The sequence below is a fragment of the Calonectris borealis genome, chromosome 1, assembly GCF_964195595.1.
Source record: "Calonectris borealis chromosome 1, bCalBor7.hap1.2, whole genome shotgun sequence".
NCBI classification, from domain to species: Eukaryota; Metazoa; Chordata; class Aves; order Procellariiformes; family Procellariidae; genus Calonectris; species Calonectris borealis.
Genome location: NC_134312.1, coordinates 67,174,226 through 67,193,018, shown reverse-complemented (window position 1 = coordinate 67,193,018; position 18,793 = coordinate 67,174,226). Strand labels below are relative to the sequence as shown.

The 18,793-nt window shown below is 42.0% G+C and overlaps 2 protein-coding genes across 5 annotated transcripts in view; one reads left to right on the top strand and one right to left on the bottom strand.

Moving 5' to 3' along the window:
• The first annotated feature begins 389 nt into the window (after window positions 1-389).
• Window positions 390-10,190, top strand: ETFBKMT (electron transfer flavoprotein subunit beta lysine methyltransferase). Of its 4 annotated transcripts, none has more exons than XM_075158499.1 (4): window positions 390-448; window positions 3,253-3,704; window positions 6,746-6,876; window positions 7,603-10,190. In XM_075158499.1, the coding sequence occupies exons 2-4, from the start codon at window positions 3,385-3,387 to the stop codon at window positions 7,959-7,961; spliced, it is 810 nt and encodes a 269-aa protein (XP_075014600.1). In that variant the 5' UTR covers window positions 390-448; window positions 3,253-3,384; the 3' UTR covers window positions 7,962-10,190. The 4 variants fall into 4 exon arrangements, with proteins under 4 accessions (XP_075014600.1, XP_075014584.1, XP_075014592.1 ...); XM_075158483.1 differs by having other exon boundaries at window positions 7,597-10,190; XM_075158491.1 differs by lacking the exon at window positions 390-448 and adding an exon at window positions 551-743.
• AMN1 (antagonist of mitotic exit network 1 homolog) overlaps window positions 9,309-18,793 on the bottom strand; it is a 22,769-nt gene continuing 13,284 nt past the window's right edge. Inside the window, 3 exon segments of the mRNA XM_075158508.1 lie at window positions 9,309-13,170; window positions 13,823-13,934; window positions 15,680-15,736. Of these exon segments, the coding sequence (XP_075014609.1) occupies window positions 13,097-13,170; window positions 13,823-13,934; window positions 15,680-15,736 (243 nt within the window). The 3' untranslated portion in view covers window positions 9,309-13,096.

Genomic DNA, 18,793 nt, shown 5'->3' with positions numbered 1-18,793 from the left:
ATCTGATGTGCAAAGGAAGAAAAAAACCAAACCCTCATTTTCACTGCTGTCAAATTTGGGTATGTGTTATTACTCCTTCTCCCATGTGGATTTTTATTAACATTTTAAAATACAGAGCGAGTTTACATTGACACAAGCCTTTTAAAAAGTATTTTAAACGAAGCAAGCGCATGTCACTGATCAGTGATCTGGATCCAGCGAGGGGCAGGCCCAGGCCGCTGCCCCGAAGCGCCGCCGTATGGACAAAAAAACAACCCCAAGCACCAGCGAAGCCGCCGGTACCGGCGCCGGGCCCAACGCCGCAGGCTCCGCGGCGCTGCCGCTTTAAGGGCGGGCGGGGAGCCCGGCCTGCCTCGGCCCTGCCCGGCCCGGCCCGGCCCGGCCCCCGCGCAGCGGGGAGGGGCGGGGCGTAAGCGGCGGCGGCAGCGGCGGCGGCCGGGAGCAGCAGGTAGGCGTGGGCCGGGCGCTCCCTGACACCGGCCCTGGCCCCGGTCCCAGTCCAGCCCCGCCCCGCCCCGGCAGGGCCCGGCGCAGCGGCGCTCGGCGCGGCGCGGCGCGGCGCGGCCGGGCCTGCGCGGGACGGCAGGGCCCAGGCGGTGGCCCCGGTGCCGGCCTTCCCCTTGCCCTGCCCTTAGCCGGCGAGCCGGCTCCCTGCCCGGCGCGCCGCGGGGGCTGTCCGTGCCCCGCGGAGGCTGGGGGTGCCCAGCCCGGGGTGACAAAGCGGGGGTGTCTGGATGGAAGCGGTGAGTGCGCCGGTGGCTCGCCCCGGGGTGCAGGCGGGTCGCTGGTGGCCCCGGGCTGGGTGACAGCCCGCTCCCGGCCTCCCCCGCGGACGGGGCAGCCCTTGGCCTTGCCTAGGCCTGGCGTCCTCCCACGGGGATGTGGGGTCGGTGTGGTTATGCTTTGAAAGGCACCTGCTGCTTTCCGAAAAATAAAAGCTTAAATTGTACAGGAATTGGGTTTTGGGTTGGGTGTTTTTTTTGGTGGGTTTTGCTTGGTTTTGGTTTTGTTCCCTTTTCCAAGTTCTACTCACCCACCGATTTTATTCCCAGCAAGATGGGAAGGCCAGGAGTGTCAAACGCAAGGACGCCTATCTATCCTGACGCCTTCCTGCACTAAAGGCTTAAGCTCCGTTTGGCATTTTGAGCGCAGAGCTCTTGGCAGATATTTCTCTACAGAAAATCAATTTAAAAAGAGTAACCATCATGACAGGCAATGCCAAATATATGCTACCAAATCTCAGCCCTGCTGATTTGCAGCAAGCCATGGGAAAAATCCAGCATACAGCATTAGCTGACAAGATTTATATCTCTGATTGATTTCAGTTAACTTCATGCTTCCCGTGGGCAGATGGGGATTATGTAGCTCTGCCTTCAAGAAGGAAGGCATTCGTTAATTACATTCATTAATTACATGGATTCTACTGAATGGCATTGTCAAATGTGGAAAAATGCAAAATGTTCAGTCGCATGTATTTATTTGTAATAAAAATACAAAGCCTTTAGCCAATGGTTTAAACAAAGACTTAACTGGACTATCAGCCAGAATAGCAAAGTCTTTCGGGAGGGAAGTTCACAGCTTAGCATTTTAGTAAGCGATCAAACTAAACCCAGTACCTAAAGCAGAGGCCAGCACACAACAAAAGCGCTGCTAAACGCCGCATATGAAATTTTACTAAAGATACAGACAAATAAAGAAAAACTGAAGTCATAAAATATGAAGTGTTAAAACTTTTAGTAGCATACTTTTCCTATTGTCCCTTTGCCTGTTTTTTTTAAGGACAACCTGCACAGCTCTAGATGGCAAAGCTGGCCACAATTCTTCTGTTGTGAAAAATTGGCAGGGGTGGGCTGAAGTTGATTTTCTTCGTACATCGTTCTGCTTTTTCATGAAACCAATGTGGAAGAGAGAAAAGAGTCACAAACTAGAGAGTGAGTTTCTCTTGTGTCTGTTGGTACTTGCAGTCTTGCTGTGGAAGCACAGGCCTTAAATGCCTCCCTGGTCATCAGCTTAGCGGGAGGTTCAAAAGCTGTGCCCTGAAGCAAGTAAGTCTGAGTTATTGAAAAGAAATTAGAGAGCAAGATGAGGAAGGAAAGAAGATATGGAAATAGTAAAGGATTGATGAAGGAGGAGATCTGAGCAGGAAGGCAGGAAAACAGTTGCTCTTTCTTCAGGCCACCGCTTGATAAGGGTACTCACAAGATCAGCGTAAGAAAGACCCAGGGTCTGCAAGAGATGGTGGGTGAGAAGAGTATGGTGATGGTGATGAAGTGCTGAGAGGCTCTCCACTCTCCCTTCTCCTGATTCTTAAATGAGTCTAAACTCTGACGTACCAATCTTCTATTCTTCTTTTCATCACTGCTTGTGACCTGAAAACTGGCCTTGAGTGGTGTCAGAAGGCCTTTCTTTGAGTGTGAGCTCATCTAGTTTGAATGTCTCACCTTTTAAAAACTTAATTTTTTAAAATGTGTTGTATGCAGTTTCTCTCTTTAGACAGCTTGGAGCACGTTTATATAGTTTCTAACAGGGAGTGGGCTACAGTGATGGAGGTCTACTTTCCTTTACAGCTGAGAGCATCCACATGAGACTTGCACCGTAAGACTAACTGATCCTTTAAAATACAGCCTGACATGCAACGAATTGGGAATATTCTCATTAAGATCAGTTCTTGGGGATTTTTTTTTTTTTTTTCATTTTGAAGCTGGCAGCCTGACAAATCTGATGGAGAAAGAGGAAAGTCTTTTGAGGAAATCCTTTAACTGCTTGACTTTAAAAAGATGCTTTCATGTAAAAAACTCATCACCACTATAAAACTTCTAATTGATGGCGTCTCTCAAGCAGCCTACTGATAACCTTTGCTATGTCCATAGGCCCTGCAATGCCAGAAGCCCTACTGCTCTTAAAATTCAGTGGAAGAACCTTAAACAGGAGTGGCTTGCTCTGTGTATATCTTCAAGGCAGAGGGAGGGAGATGTTAAAAGGCTGCCCGCTTAATTTTTAGCTCTATCAGCTGTCCCGCTAACTGGTTGTTTCTCACAGGATATGTTTATAGCACTCTCCTGAATGGGTCTCTTGATAGCTTCTTCCTTAAATACCACTTCTTTCAGACTTCAAAGGCTCTTTGGGCAGGGGCAAGGCACGTGTTCATGGTCACACAACAGCACATCGACCTCCTCTTCCTAAAGCCCTGGTGGTGCATAGCCTTGAAGTCACTGAAGAAACATCACTTACGTAGCATTGTTCTCCTTTCAGGAATTGTCATCCATCACTATGAAAAACAACATCCTGTGAGTTTGTTTCAAGCTTTCTGCCTCATCACCTGCTGTGCTTATCAGATAAGCTGCGCTCCGAGCTCTCCTGGGGAGGGTTTGTCCTTGGGGAGACATGGCCTTCCGCGGCTGGAAGTGGCTCCTCCTCGTGGGCAGACAGAACACCTTTGCCAGGGCTTGGAGGAGCAGGAGGGGAGGCCCCTCTCTGCGCTGGAAGCGCTGCTGCCATTGGAGCGCCGGCAAGTCTCTGGACCCTGAGGTGAGAGCATTTTTGGAGGAGAACACGGAGGTCACCAGCAGCGGGCACCTTACACCAGAGATACGACTGCGCCTCCTCACCCCTCGCTGCAGGTTCTGGAGGGAGAAATCTGACCTGTGGCCTTACGGGGATCCATTCTGGGCAATTTACTGGCCAGGAGGCCAAGCCCTCTCCAGGTACGCAGCACGCATCACCGAAGTTGATAAGTCCAGACTGCTGCGGGCCAGGATGTCAGACCTGGCTCTGCTTGTAGTGATTCCTAGCGATGTGCATTTGCCACGTATGAGAGTGCGTTATCCATACTCCTCTCTGCTTATACAGGAGAGACGCAATCTCTGCTGGTTGGCAGTGAATTGCTGCATATAGAATAATTTACAGCTCTTAAGTTGAAATCTGTTGTCTTCAGTGGTGATGCATGTGTTGACAATGGGGCTGAATTTGGATCTGTGGAAGGGCTGTGCGGTTGCCATCAAAACCTAACGAGGTGTTTAATTCTGTCACTCATTGTCACTCCAAACAGGAGGATTGCTAGTTTGTTGTAACACATGGGTTTTTTTTTTGTAGGAGACAGACAGGAGTGTGGATGTGTGTCTGGTCTGTTGAGAAAAGTAGGTTTATGCTGATGCACTTGGAGTGCTGGTTGGCCTGAATCACTCCCCTCATTTAGGATTTCAGCAGCCTTATTGTCAAGCCTTATTGTGGCTGTCTTTTAGTCACATCAGAAGCCACATTTTGGTTTTGGCCACTGTCAAAATGTCTTTAATGTTCCTGATTCACAGGAATTAGAGTTCCTTCATTCTGTAAAATCAAATCTCTCACTTTGAACAGCAGAAGCTAATAACTGTTACAGCAAAGAACAAGCTGTCAGACATTCCTCACACAGATGAAAGGGAGGGATCTGAATTGAGGCTTTGCTGTTTTTCTGCAAGAAAGCATAAATAGGAAGGCATTTTTGACCAGGAAAAAGATGAGTCTTACAGGTAAATTGCCAGTTGATTAGCCTGCCACGTAGATTAACTAGAACGCTCCTAAACATTGCGTAATTAAGTTAGGGAAGGTAATCTCTACATTTTGTTATCTTATGATTCATATGCCCAGATATTTGGGTAGCAATAATAATTATATGGCATTTCACCACTTTATTGACTTATTGTTTATGCACTTGTTTTGATGTATTGGGAATGTCAGAAATTAGCTGCATAATCTGGAAAAGTAAAAAGAAAAAGGGAGCATGAAAACATGCTGCTTCCGTAACTGTGCTCGTTTCCCAGTTGGCATTTCCACAACATGAGGAGTCTCCTATTTCAAGCTATTCCTCTTGGTGTAACCTAAGATACCTCCTTAACCCAGCATGGCAGACAGCAGTCTCCCACAGCAGCGTAATGCGCTGTGTGGGTGCCAGGGGATACAGTCGGTTCCAGCTGTCCTAAGTCACCACAATCATTAGCGGTGACTTGAGAACCACTCGGCTGGAAACAAGGCACTTGCAGCTTTAGGCCAGATCATGCTCTACACAAGTTACTGCTGGAAAGTCATTGCAAATCCAAGCATAGCCCCTAGAAAGGGGAAATGGAGCACTTTCTGTGGAGGTCCCATCCCTGTCCTCCACCCTGTTGGTAAACTATGGCCTGTCCTCAAAAAAGCGAAGGCCGCAGGGGGCGGCTTGCCAAACAGCTGAGTTGCTGAACCCCTGCACAAAAGGGCCTGGGTGCCCTCAGAGAAGAGAGCACCTGCAGATCTTCAAAGTAGCAAATAATGCTGCAACATTATGGTAACAGTGTAACAAAGCGGGGTGCCAGACCTCATAGGAGGAGGTGGTTTTCATTAAAACTGAGCCAGTTTCACTTACTGGATTCATGACCACATCCACAAAAGCACCAAGCTGTGCATGTCCAAGCTGTCTGGTAGGATTCCTTGTGATGACATGTAGGACAAGAGGCATGGGATGTCAGGTCCTCCTCATGTCTCCTGGGTTTCTGGTCTGGGTATTTTGTATCTTCAGTCCTGGTCTAGACCTACCTTCCTGCTGTACTCTCTTAATGGCTTGAACTGTTTAGTTTGAGGGTAGGTTGTCTTTTGTTCGCCCAGTCTGGGCTCCTGGTGTACCATCAACACTCGACACTTACTAGGCCTCCTTCTGCCATTCCTGCTGGTGCTTCTAGGCCCAGACATTCCCATCCATCCTTTCGCCATTTACACCAATCTTAACATTTCCATTACAGTTCTCTGCATTGGAACCCACCTGCAAAAGCTGTGCTTACCAGTAGCCCTGCGTGAAGAGTCAGCCATCACCCTCCATGCCAGAAGACAACACAAATGTAGAATCCTTTCCTGTTTCTACTTGAACAGAAGTTATGGCAATTGGTAGTAAATTTATGGCAATTTGTAGTAATTTATGTCACCTAGGGCTCTTCCCCCTGTCACTTAGGGCCTTCCCCCTTGCAGAAGATGGAATTTCAAGGCAATTGTTAAAGTTCTGAACCGTCAGTAATGGCTATATGATTCGCAGTGTTTAACAACAACCGCTGCTTGCCTTCTGTTGCTTCTTCTCCATTTCCAGCCTAGAGGTTTTTGCTTGCTGATTCTTCTTGGCAGGTGTCAGCAACTAGATGAAGATGATACTCTTTCTGCTCACCGCCGCTCTGTTCTCATTTTCTTATTGCTACTTAGCATTAAGCAGACTAGAAATATGTGCATCTGTGTCTGCATGGCTCGGGAAAAGAAAGAGGAGAAATTCCCCTTCTTCCAAGCAGTTGCATAAGCAGTATTTTAGGGGAATGGGTAGGCCTTGTCTTTTGATGGGCGCAATATTCACTGAGAATACATTTTCATGTTTCTTCAGTCAGATTGCTTTTAATTTCTACAAATCCTTACTTTCCTGTTTCTGATGCCAGGGTGATTTTAGTCACCTTGCAGTTTGTGTCCATTTATTAGATAAGCTCACCTGTCAGAGAAGGAGCTGAAATAAAATGTTGCTTACTTGGCTGGATTTCTTTTTGTTTGGGGGGTGGGGGTGAAGTAAGGGAGAAAGATGATGGTTCTTGATTTTTACATCAGCAGAGACAAATAAGGAGCTATGTACCAGCTGCACCTGTGGAATAATGTTTTTAAGATACCATGCTTCATTACATGTATGACAAGAACTCTTACGCAGTGTAATGCAAAACTGAGAAATTTGCATAATCTTGTTCATTGCTTTAACAGTTTTTCTTTTCAGGTATATTTTAGATAATCCATGTGTTGTTAAAGGACGATCAGTTTTGGATCTTGGAAGTGGATGTGGAGCAACAGCAATAGCTGCTGTGATGAGTGGTGCATCTCAAGTCCTTGCTAATGACATCGACCCTAGTAAGGCCTTTTTTTTTCCATCTCTCTGTAAAGATATTTATTAATTTTTAAAGCACATTTAACACAGACTTTTCTTTGCTCCATTTGGGAGAAATTCAGGTTCCAAACAGAGTTCTAAGAACGCTAAAAAGATGAATGGATTTTGCCAGTATTAGAAGCTGGGTTGTACCAGCCTCTCTTGCACCGAGTATATCTCCACAGCTCCTTAGAATGAACAAACAGCAAAGTTTCTATCAAGTGTTGCCTATACACCATCACGGCTGGTTTGGAAGAGAACTCCAAGTGCAGGCAGCAAGTTGCCTTCTCTGTAGAACCACAGCATTTTCCTGCAGTTTTGTATGTTGGGGCCTAGATTTTGCCTTTTCCCCCCAGACTTTGTTTTGCCATAATTGACTTATGAATTCAGTTTATTCCTAATTTAATTACTCATTGGTTAGGGAGGAAGTATATCCATAGATTAAGGCGGTTGGATATTCTGGTTTGATTCCGTGATTGGTTTCCCTTGGTATCCATTCCAGGAATAGTTCTTCCCTGTGTCATGGTGCAATGAGGATAAAATTCCATCACTTTATGCCATAATGAAAACTGTGGAAATCCCTAGATAGGATAAACAAAAATATTTAAGAGATGAAATTGAAAGATGTGTCAAGGAAATTTGTAAGGGGGCTGAATGGCAGAATCCTAAAACGTAACTTTCATTTTACTTTGACTTTTCTTCAGTTGCAGGAACGGCAATGATCTTGAACTGTGAACTGAACCACCTGAATCCCTTCCCCATCACCATTAAGAACATCATTAATTCAGAGGCCGGCAACTGGGACCTCATTGTTCTAGGAGATATGTTTTATGATGAACAACTTGCTGACGGTCTGCATCACTGGCTGAGGAAATGCATCAGGATACAGCAAACTGAAGTGCTGATTGGTGACCCTGGCAGGCATCAGTTTTTAAGCCACAGCATTCGCAGTCAATTGCACAAAGTTATAGAATATTCACTTCCCGAGTATACTAGACAAGAAAACAATGGATTAACATCAAGTATCGTCTGGAGTTATCAGCCCTCAAATAGCTTAGAAAACTGTTGAAGCTGGCTTTCTAATGAATTTTGTCTCACTTGGTTGGCTTTTTTTCTAAGTATGTAAAATGATAATGGGAATTAAACACAGAACATATCTGTCGATGCAAAGTAGATTACTGATTTCAGTCATACTCACTGAGGCTTTTGCTCCATTTGAGGGTAAAAACTACATGCGAACTGTATTCAAAGGGGCCTGCACTGAAGTGCAAATCCAAAGACAAGCTACATGTAAGAGTTTGCATGCTTGATGTTTTTCATCATGTATATTCATGTCTTGCTCTCTGACGCTATTGTGAAATGTTTTGGACGTCCAGCATACGGCTGTGGGGAGAAGGCTGGTGGCTGAAAGATTACTGCACTGCTTTCACAGACTTTTGCAGCTTATTTACAGAGAAAATTATTGCTGTCCTTCATAAAACTCTCAGCTAGATTATTAGCTCATACTATACTCAAAGTGCCTTGCTCTTTTTCTGGGTATATCTCTTCTGAATGTCAAACTAACTAATTTGAATCTTCCCCTTCCCCTCTATAATAAAAATTTTCTCTTCCTTGAAGCTGCCAGAGTGATTATTTAGGAGTTGCACACAAATCTAAAATATGCTTCTTGAACTCTAGCCAAAGTAGAAGTTTTTAGTAAGTGGAAAGTGACTAAGTAGTAATAGCTATAGGGTAACTTTATCCCCTATGGAGTAGGGTCAAATGATCTACATTCCCTAACTTTGCAGGGGTAAAAAAGGCAATCTATAATCATAGAAGCTGGTGAGGGATGAAGAAATCTTTCCTTCTGGGATGTTGCTGAACAGAAGGTAACTAAATAAAAACTGGGAATAGAAGTCTGATATAATAATTTTTCTCTTCTCTTGAGAAGATGCTGGACAACAAGCTCAAGAATCATTCTCAGCTACATCTGTCAAGGAAGAATCCTCTGCAGGGTAAAAAAAAGAAAAAAAAATAAAAAAAAAAAAGGAAAATTTGATCCTGTCCTGGTTTTGGCTGCGATAGAGTTAATTTTCTGCCTAGTAGCTGGTATAGTGCTGTGTTTTGGATTTAGTATGAGAATTATGTTGGTAACACACAGATGTTTTCGTTGTTGCTAAGTAGTGCTTACACGAGTCAAGGACTTTCCAGCTTCCCATGCGTTGCGAGCGAGAAGCTGGGAGGGGACACAGCCAGGACAGCTGACCCAAACTGGCCAATGGGGTATTCCATACCATATGACGTCACGCTCAGTGTATAAACTGGGGGCGGATCGCTGCTTGGGGACTGGCTGGTCATCGGTTGGTGGGCGGTGAGCAATTGCATTGTGCATCACTTATTTTGTATATTCTTTTATCATTATTATTATTAGTAGTAGTATTTTCCCTTCCTTTTCTGTCCTATTAAACTGTCTTTATCTCAACCCATGAATTTTGCTTTTTTTTTTGGATTCTCTCCCCCATCCCACTGCAGGGGGGAGTGAGCGTATGGCTGTGTGATGTTTAGCTGCCTGCTGGGTTAAACCACAACAGTCCTTTTTGGTGCCCAACGTGGAGCCTCTTCAGCACGTGTCACCTCCTCCTCTGGGGATATCCCAAAATCTTTGCCTTCTGGCCAGTTCATGATCACTTCCAAGATTCCTTGGCGACTGGGGCTTCCTGTTCAACCCACTGTGTGATCAGTGCGACCCACTTACTCCCCGCAGCATCAGTTGCATGATGTGTAGAGGGGACCCTCCCTTTGAACATCCAGCCCAGCACCGGCAGTCGGGGTGCCAGGAGGAGCTGTGCTTCAGTACCAAACACTTCCGAAGCAGCTTGAACCCCTTCATATGCTGCCAAATCTCAGTTGCAGTGTAGCGAGTGGGCCTCGGATCCTCTGAAAAGGACTGTTGTGGTGGGGAACTAGTGACTAGAATGGAACACAATGCACCCGCAACTACCCAAATACCAGGTGACATGGTGGAAGCTTATAAACGTGAAGAAGTATGTCATACTCACTCAGAAGACCATGATGTTTATGAAGGAGGAGGTTTAGGAGCACATTCAGATGGTCATAAAATATAATGTAACAAGGTTTCAGAATTATCCAAACGGAAGACTTACAAACTTTAATTGTCAGAACAGTATGTGAATATTCTGCAGTGCTCACCCTACAATTTACAACAATAACAATATCCAAACAATACAGAAGATGAAGTGATAAATGCTTGTAAACATTTGTTGAAAATGACTGTGATTTAACCCGAAACAAAAAATAATTCCAGTAGAGTTTTGCTAGTAATACACACATAAGAGAGCAGACTGAAGCCCTGACAGTGAAGGATTTAACGTGACTTACATTAAACTTTCAAACCTAAAAATACAGTGTTAATTCATTGCAGTGTTGTACAGATTTTTAAGCACAAGGTGAGGATATACCACTAAGTTACACATTTAGAAGAGGCTATAGGAGAAGATGGTAAATCTACATGCACATTTAAGGATGCAGTGTAAGCTACATCTGTCTTCAACATGACAAATCCAAGGTTACATTAGCAAGGGGAAAAACAACAACTTTGCCAGTGAGATTAGCAGTAGCACTGTCCCACAGATAGAATTTTTTTTAAGTGTTCTTTGCTGTTATGGATTTTGGTGGTCTTCCACCTTTAGCTGCTTTACATTATCTTTATTTATAATTTTCTTTCTGATGAAGCACTTGAGATGAGAGTCTGGCAACCATCACTGCACTATGTTATAGTTACATGTCTTACAGTAACAGGCTGAGGGAACTGGGCTTGTTCAGCTTGGAGAAGGGAAGGCTTCAGGCGCCCTGTGAGCAGCCTGCCATACCTATGAGGAGGTTGTCAGGATGACAGCCAGGCTCTTCCAGTGAGAAAGGGTGTAAGCTGAAACAAAATAGGGTCAAACGGGATAGAGAGAAAACTTTTTTCCACCATGAATACAGTCAAGCAGTGGAACAAGTTGCCTCAAAAGGCTGTGAAGGCTCTTCAGTCATCAGTTTTCCAAGACTTGGGTGTATAAAGCCCTGACTAAGCTGGTCTGAGTTCTGAGCTGGCCCTGCTTTGGGCAGGAAGTTAGACTAGAAACCTCCCGAGGCTGCTTCCCACTTGAGTTAGCTTACAATTCTACTTACTCTTCTTGTGGCACCCTCCCTGAAATCAGGGCTGATCCTTATGCCTTACTTATGTGACACGACTACTGAGCGTGTCATTGCTGCTGCCTAATCAGCTAGGTGGATCAATATGAAAAATACTGCGAAACAAATTTATTGCCAACTCATGTCCAAGAGTTCAAAAGAATGATGGGCCCTGATTGATACCAAGGATTCCACAGGGCAAAACAGTAAACTACTCTTTAGCCAAAAAAGGGAATAAAACGTGGTAGATCAGGTACTTAGGCTTCTATCTGGTCCAAGGATTTGCTGCAATTACAGCCTTCAGATGCTAGTTGTAATGTAGCAAACCCAACTTCTCCCGTTTGCAGGAATGGTTTGTACTGGTGCAGTTATACCTAGAGGTATCATAGGAACACATTCATCACTGGGCTGAGCCATGGCACCGCATGCAACAAGAGTTAGGGATTTAGGTACCGGAGTTTGAAAATTATGCTTTCAGTTAGACTTGAGCAAGTTTTCTAAATGGACTTGCTCTTCCATAAACCATATAATCAATAGAAGAACAGAGATGATTGTCAGACATCATAATATTCTTTAATATTACTGGATGCAACATATATTATATTATTATCTTCCATGCAATTTGACCTGAACTTTAAAATAGATTAGTAGAAGACTGGTTCATTTCTGCAACACTTAAAATGAGTGTGGCTATGACAAGTGTTAAATAATAAAGTAAATATATTCCTTATGGTTCCCTAAATTCATGGGTTTCTAAGTGTCATCAGATCCATGTAAGACCACCCTAGCTAAACCCTGCTACTTCCAGATGCAGAGCATCAACATAGCGTGCTACTTGCCCCATATAATGCTAAAATTGCTAGCATTTTAAAAAGTTTAATGTAGAAATCATAGAGGTCTCACTAGAGGTTATGCTGTTTCAAGGAAGCCAATGAACATGACTTAAAATTGTGATGAGACCACTGCTCCACCACGTAATAAATTCATTCTACACTTCTAAGTATTTTTTTTCTTTAATATGACTACAATTGAAGGAATGTATAAATGGTTGTTATTTTCAGCTTCTGGAGGCCACTAGAGATACAATAAACTGCATACAGCAGAACACATACTCTGCTGAACTCTTCCTGTACTTAGACACTAAATTTGGTCCTATTTCACTCACAGGTATGCTTATGAGGACCAATGTTTTGTTCCCTAAAAGGATTTTCAGCAGGAACATAGGCAAAAGCCAGAGCAAATAAGTATTTGCCCATATACAAGATTCTTTTATTGGTCATAGCCACTACTCTGAAATTTGTTAAGTCACCACAACAATTTCAAAACAAGTTTATGTTTACATGTTCACACACTGTATTTTTGGATGCGTAAAAATCCAGCAAGTATTTGATGGTCAATAAAAACAGAAACCTGCAGCATCAGTAACATCAAAAGAAAGGTACCTACAGTTTTTCTTCCAGACCTAGCAAAAGTACATGGTGAAAAGAGACTGTTTGTTACTATTTAAAATATGTTTGCATTGCTGTTAATGCCACCTCCATTCACCAGTTCTAATCTGACAAAAGTCAACAGACAAAGTCCCAACTTTACAGACACTTCTGCGTAAGTGTTAATACTACGTTTGAACTTGGTACTTCTAGTTGCAACTACTCTCCCAGACTACAACCTCAGAACAGAGACTTAAATTGGGTTTGTTTATGTAGCTAAGATGCTAAAAGATGGTAGGTAGTAGCCAAATCTGATACTTCAAGGAGGCTAAGCGATGACAGTGTAATATTAATTACAGTTTAACTTTCCTCTTAATGAAGTATGATCAGCGATGCAAAGACAGACAGGGCTGTAAGTAGTGACAATGGGGAAGCCCAGACTCACAGGCAAGGACTGGAATGGCGACAGAGACCTCTGGTGGGAACAAGAAGGGAAGCAATCTGGTGGTACAAAAGTCAATAGCTATTCTTCCAAGGTGCTTGTTTTCTGAAGGAGCTCCCCCATCTGTAAACTTTACACTCACACGTACATGATAAATAATCAGTAAACAGTCCATGTTACTTGCTTGATTTTGTTTGATATGACTAGCTGCTCTAAAACATCTCGGGAACGATCTGCAAAAGAACCAAGGAGATTCTTGTTATTCATTCAGAATATATATAGGTGGTGTTCAGAAATTAGGTAAACAGCAAAATAATTCAATTATATATCTGCATTTATGCTTATCATGCTATTACAATATCACACTTCAGATATACCTGTAGTAATTCAAAACCACTCGATTCTTTCTCCAATCACATAACTGTAAAGCATCACCAACCAACCAAACTTAAAAAATGCAAGATAGATCATAACCTCTCTTAAGTCTGTTTTTTTTTCAGGCTGACCAGTCCTATTCCATTCCACTGTTTCTTGAATGGATGCTGTTCCATGCTTTTGGAATAGAGTAGGGTTTTAACATGCTAACATATTTTTCTGAAGTCTTATCATCACCTTTGGGTTTTCATCAGCACGTTGAGGGGGAAAAAAACAGAAAGAAAAAAAATCCAAACTCCAAAACAACAAAAAGTCCCTCTCTGAAGGTTGCCATGTTTCAAAGCAAAATTCTCTCCTTGCTTTGAAAATCTCAATGTTTGATTCTTATTTTATCTATGAAGTTATTATTTGTTTGGGATTATTTACAAAGTATAGTGTGCTTTTCCAGAGAGCAGGAAGATACTATCAGGAAGTAATTACTCTTCTTACTCCCTGCACGATTTGACCTACCTGTAACCAATGGGCATCCATGGAACAAAAAAATGTGTATCTTCGGACAACAAGTAAGGACCGCTTCCACAGCAACATCGGTCAGATTCACACAGCGTTCCATGTGGATCTCCTGGTATGAAAATAGTAGTAACAAAAGCCTGTTAGAGCACCCAGAGTTTGGAAGCAGAGCTTTCCTTTGCCCAACCGTTTCCAGAGATCCCCACCTACTACTCCTCTGTGCATTGACCCCATATGTGGTCCTGTACAGACCAGGAAAATACCCTCAGGAAAAATAAGACAGCTTTTCTATGAAGAGTCAAAACTAAAAACATAAACCTGAGTTTTCCCCAAACACATATATCATTCAAGACAACTGAGGAAACTCTTCAATGAGATTCTACAGTGTTTGAGTCCCATCAGTTTTCCTATGACACACATTCTCCTAGCAATTTGTTGCCCAGTCTCTGCTGAAGTTTCTAATATCTATCTATATGTCTACACAGTTCCTAAAAGAAGTCTCAGAAGGTCTTCCAAAACTAGACTAAAACCTGCTCTCTTCTTCATTTCTGTGCAGTTGTATAACTAGTACCTGTTGTATGTGCTAGAGAAAGAATAAATTCAGAATACGTTAACAGATTATTACCAACTTTTTTTTTTCCTCTAAACTGCCTTACATATCAACAAATATAACATACAAGAAGAAACGCAGAAAAGAGACTATCAAATCTAATGAAAATAGGATTTGGGAAAATATACTTTGGGGCATCTAGGGTAAAAATAAAAAAACCCCATTGTTTTATTTTGAAAGACTGTCTTTCCAAATGACAAACTCCAAGGATCTTGAAAGAGCACAGAAATGAAAGGGACCTTTTGTAATAAATGCAACTTTGTACAGAATGATGACACAGAAAACAAGAACTGTATTCACAGAAGCAAGGTATTCAAAAGCTGACATATGTACAGTTTTTAGTAAGTGAAATGTGGAATCTGAATGCCTCTGAATGAAGTAAAAAGTTTTATAAATCTGCCTGCTAGTTACAGTTTGACAATTTGAAGACCCTACTTTTTTCACCATGTACCTGACATTAGATCATTTTGATGACATGAAACAGAGTTACTGAAGAAGAGATTGTAGCAAATAATTCCATATTCTCTACTAAATTTCTTTTTCTTGCTGCTTGTAAACCAAGAGACGTAAACTGTTTTAGCTTTTTATACTGATAGAACACAACTTTTGTTTTTAAAATTGTCATTCCACAAAAAAACATCAAATTTTGCTGTATTAAAATGGACCGCCGTTTCATATGAAGTGTACTAAAAGATCATTTATGGTAAGAGGTATGGGATGCTGCTTCTCCATCATTTTATCACTGTCTCAGTGCCTACAGAATCTTTATGCAAAGACAACTTCATCTTCACAGTTGCTTTCATAAGTTAGAGATTTACCTATGCAGAGGTGCTAACTGATTTCTTAAATCCATGAAATTATCCACTAATTACAAATTCTGCCTCAGTGTTCAACAGAATCAAGAAATAACTCCAAAGAAATCAAGGGAAAAAGTTAAGCATTCATTTGCATTTATTATACATTTTTTATATATCTAAAACAACATGAGTTAAAATAAGCATACTACATTCAACAGAAGAAAACTCAATTTGAAAAGACTGAGGTTCTCAAAAAGCTGGTCTGGGGCACTGCTACAGAGAGACAGAAAATACTCAATTCATAAGCAAAATCAGGGCAAGTGTGTACGCAAACAAAGGCAAAAGTCAGTCAATAAAAACCATCCCTCAGAAGTAATACTCATAATAATAATTTAAAAATGCAGGTATTTGCTTTTGTTCATTTCTTTGTTATTATGTTAAGTAAGTTACCTTTAAATTCTTTGAACATGTTCCACTCACTAGTGCTGTAACGCCATCATCTGTTACCTAGAGAAAAAAACCACATTGTTATTAACACAATGGATTAAAGCTCAATTTTTTCCAACACAGCTATTTAGAGGAAAAAAAAAAAATTAATTTATTCACTCCCTGCAGTCATTGAATACACTTAACATTACAATATTTTCTTCCCAATTAAGCTTGTAGAGAAAATTATCCAAGTTTTTTCAGTCTATTAAACACTGTTGCATTTTACTGCCATGTGATCCAGCCTGGCTTTCTACCGGGATGTTTCCAACTGTGTAACTGCTATTTCTGCAGCTTCCTTCTCTCATTTAACAGTGGGTACACTATTAAGGTCAGAGCATGGCATTTTTAATTTATAAGGTTTAAAGCACTTCTGCTCTACGTAGACCATTTTTTCTCCTGTTTTCAGGACTGCTGGAGATGTTCCTGAAGGAAGTTTCTTGGGTTGGGCAAAAAAAAGTAATCATAGCAGTCTCTAATCTGCTGTCTTACTTTTACTTATCTTGAAGCAAGCCAGTTACATAAGACAAAAATCCCTCAAACAAGCAGTCTTACAGCAGTCGTCATACACTCGCACTAAAAGCTTTATCAAAGTGATTGGCTACGGACAGCCACGAAGCAATGATTACCTGCAAGAGAGAGGAGAGAGACAAAAGACATTCCTTTCCTTAGAAAAGGCAAGAAAGGCCAATTTATTCATTTGCTTCCAGGGACCAAATTCATTAAGCTTCCTCCCCACTTCAAAAGCTGGATTGGAGATCAGATCCATCACACAGTTTTTTTCATAGAACTTGTATTAGTTGGCAGAAATAATAGTCATCAAATATACACAGTAAGGCTCTGCCAAATTTGACAGCTAGAATCCAGAGACCACAAGCTCCATTTCTGTTTAAATATTTGTTTATTCTCGTTGCACAAATTGTCTTACTGCCTTCTGGCCCTCTATTGCAAGTCTACTGTACAGAACTGTAATAGAAAGGGTCAGAGCAGTGCGAATGGAGAATGGACAGGAACATCCCAATGTGGTAGCACATAAAGGCCTATAAGAATGGCAGGTATTGACAGTACCTAGCTTAGCAGGTCACCAAGATGACAGAACATTTAGCTCCTGAAGACACCCAGACCAGGAAACAAAGGGCAGTAAATATATAATTTCTAGTAACTCCCATAGGTGGGACAGAATGGAGAGAGTAATCACTGTCAGTTCCTAAAGGGTATGAAACGGCACATCCAAAATCAGTGCATGGTCACCAACCTAAGACAAACCCCAGTAAAGTGATGAAGATTTGACAGCCTGTGTCCCTTATCCTCCATCTCATCAAAACAAATCTGGACTAGACTGCCTGGTTGGTGCCTGAACACTGGAGAGACCATCTGAATGCTACTCTCTTGATACTTGTGAGTATATAGTTATGACAGCGTGAGAGCATGAAACCGGGTTTGTATTAAAACAAAGTCCCCTCACTTCCCTGTACCAGCTCACAGTAACCACTGCTATACTATTACTACAGTGTTGCAGCACTCTCTCCTACTCTGTTGAATATCTGTGTGCATTGTCTGTAACGCCACATCTGCCCATCCTCTTCAAGGGACACACTCTTACGTTGGGGATAAACCACCTGCAGTTAGTACCAAGCCACAAATACATCAGCTTCTTGGTACAGACCAGTTGTCACCAAAATCTGTATACATCTCTAGCAACGGCTTATATAGCCCAGTACCAGCAGTTAAGTACGTCAGCAACCCAGCTCTGTTCTACACGAGAAGTGTCCGGGCAGATAAAGCAGCTAACTCGCAACACTCCTCCTTTTGCCAAGACATTTTGCAGAGAACTAAACTGTCCCACACCCTACAGAGAAAACTGTTGCCGTTTGCACAGCCCTTTCAGGCAAGATTCTTCCCACAATTATTTGCCATACACTGAGTCAATGAACACTAAAGAAGAAATGTAGTGTTTAATTAGTGCAGGGATTTGGACTCTTGAGCCTGTGTTTCTACCTGTTAACACTGCTGGGATTTAGAGCACACTAGAAGTAGGGCAGTAAGTATAGGGTTTATGTATAAAACCTACCTCCTCAGAATGGTAACATAAGCATATTGGTAAGTAAACATAAATAGATTTCTTATGCGGTCCTGGGCCAGTGTAGCAGAGTTCTTCAGGCCAAGCTTCCACTCACACTCTCTGTGTGCATACAGGGGACACAGAGCTACATCTCCTTCATAGCTCAATCCTTCCCTTGCCTCACCTGCCCCATTTCTTGTTATTTTGCACCACTTCTATACCTTCTACTTATTGTACTTCATCTTTGCAGTCACCGGATGAGCCTATTTTTAAAATGGCTACATCACCTTGAGGCATTTGGCCCCTTTGTAGCCTAGCTCACATCTGCTTTCTTGTTCTGCAAGTGAGCTGTGCCCTTCTTTGCCTGTTCATTTATTTCCAACACACTCACGGTTTTACTCTTACACACAGCTTTGCCAGTTCCACTTGATATTTTTACTATGCATTCTAGCAGTCAAACACAAGAATATGGTTAGGCCTTGCAATCTCTACAGGCATAAGCCATCCATAGTTTCTCTGCTTCATCTGAAACTTACTTCACTTATATCTAGTATATGTTTCCATTTATTTTTAGTCAAATGAAATTCAGAATTCTAGTGTATTATCATCATATGATTACCAGAAAGGAAAAAAAATGTGGAAACGTTTAGTTATCCAAGAAGCTTTCATTTCATTTAAAACATATAAAAGGAAACTTAGCTATTTCGCATAAAGGAAGAGAGAGGCAAGGGAGCAAAAAAGTAATGAAATAAGTTTGAAGAAATAGAGTTACATGATAGTAATAAAAATTACCAAAGAAAATAATAAATTATTTTTGATGCTCTACTTCTGGAAAAACTGAAAGGAGAATAGCATCTAAAATAAGAGCCTGCTATGTGTTTTCCAGATCTGACACTTCAATATGAATGCTCTGTGCTTGACTCACATTCAACATAATCACTCACCACAACAGTCAACTGAATGCTACACTTACCGCAAAAAATCCTTTTCCCCACTTCATTATCTTACTGTAATTA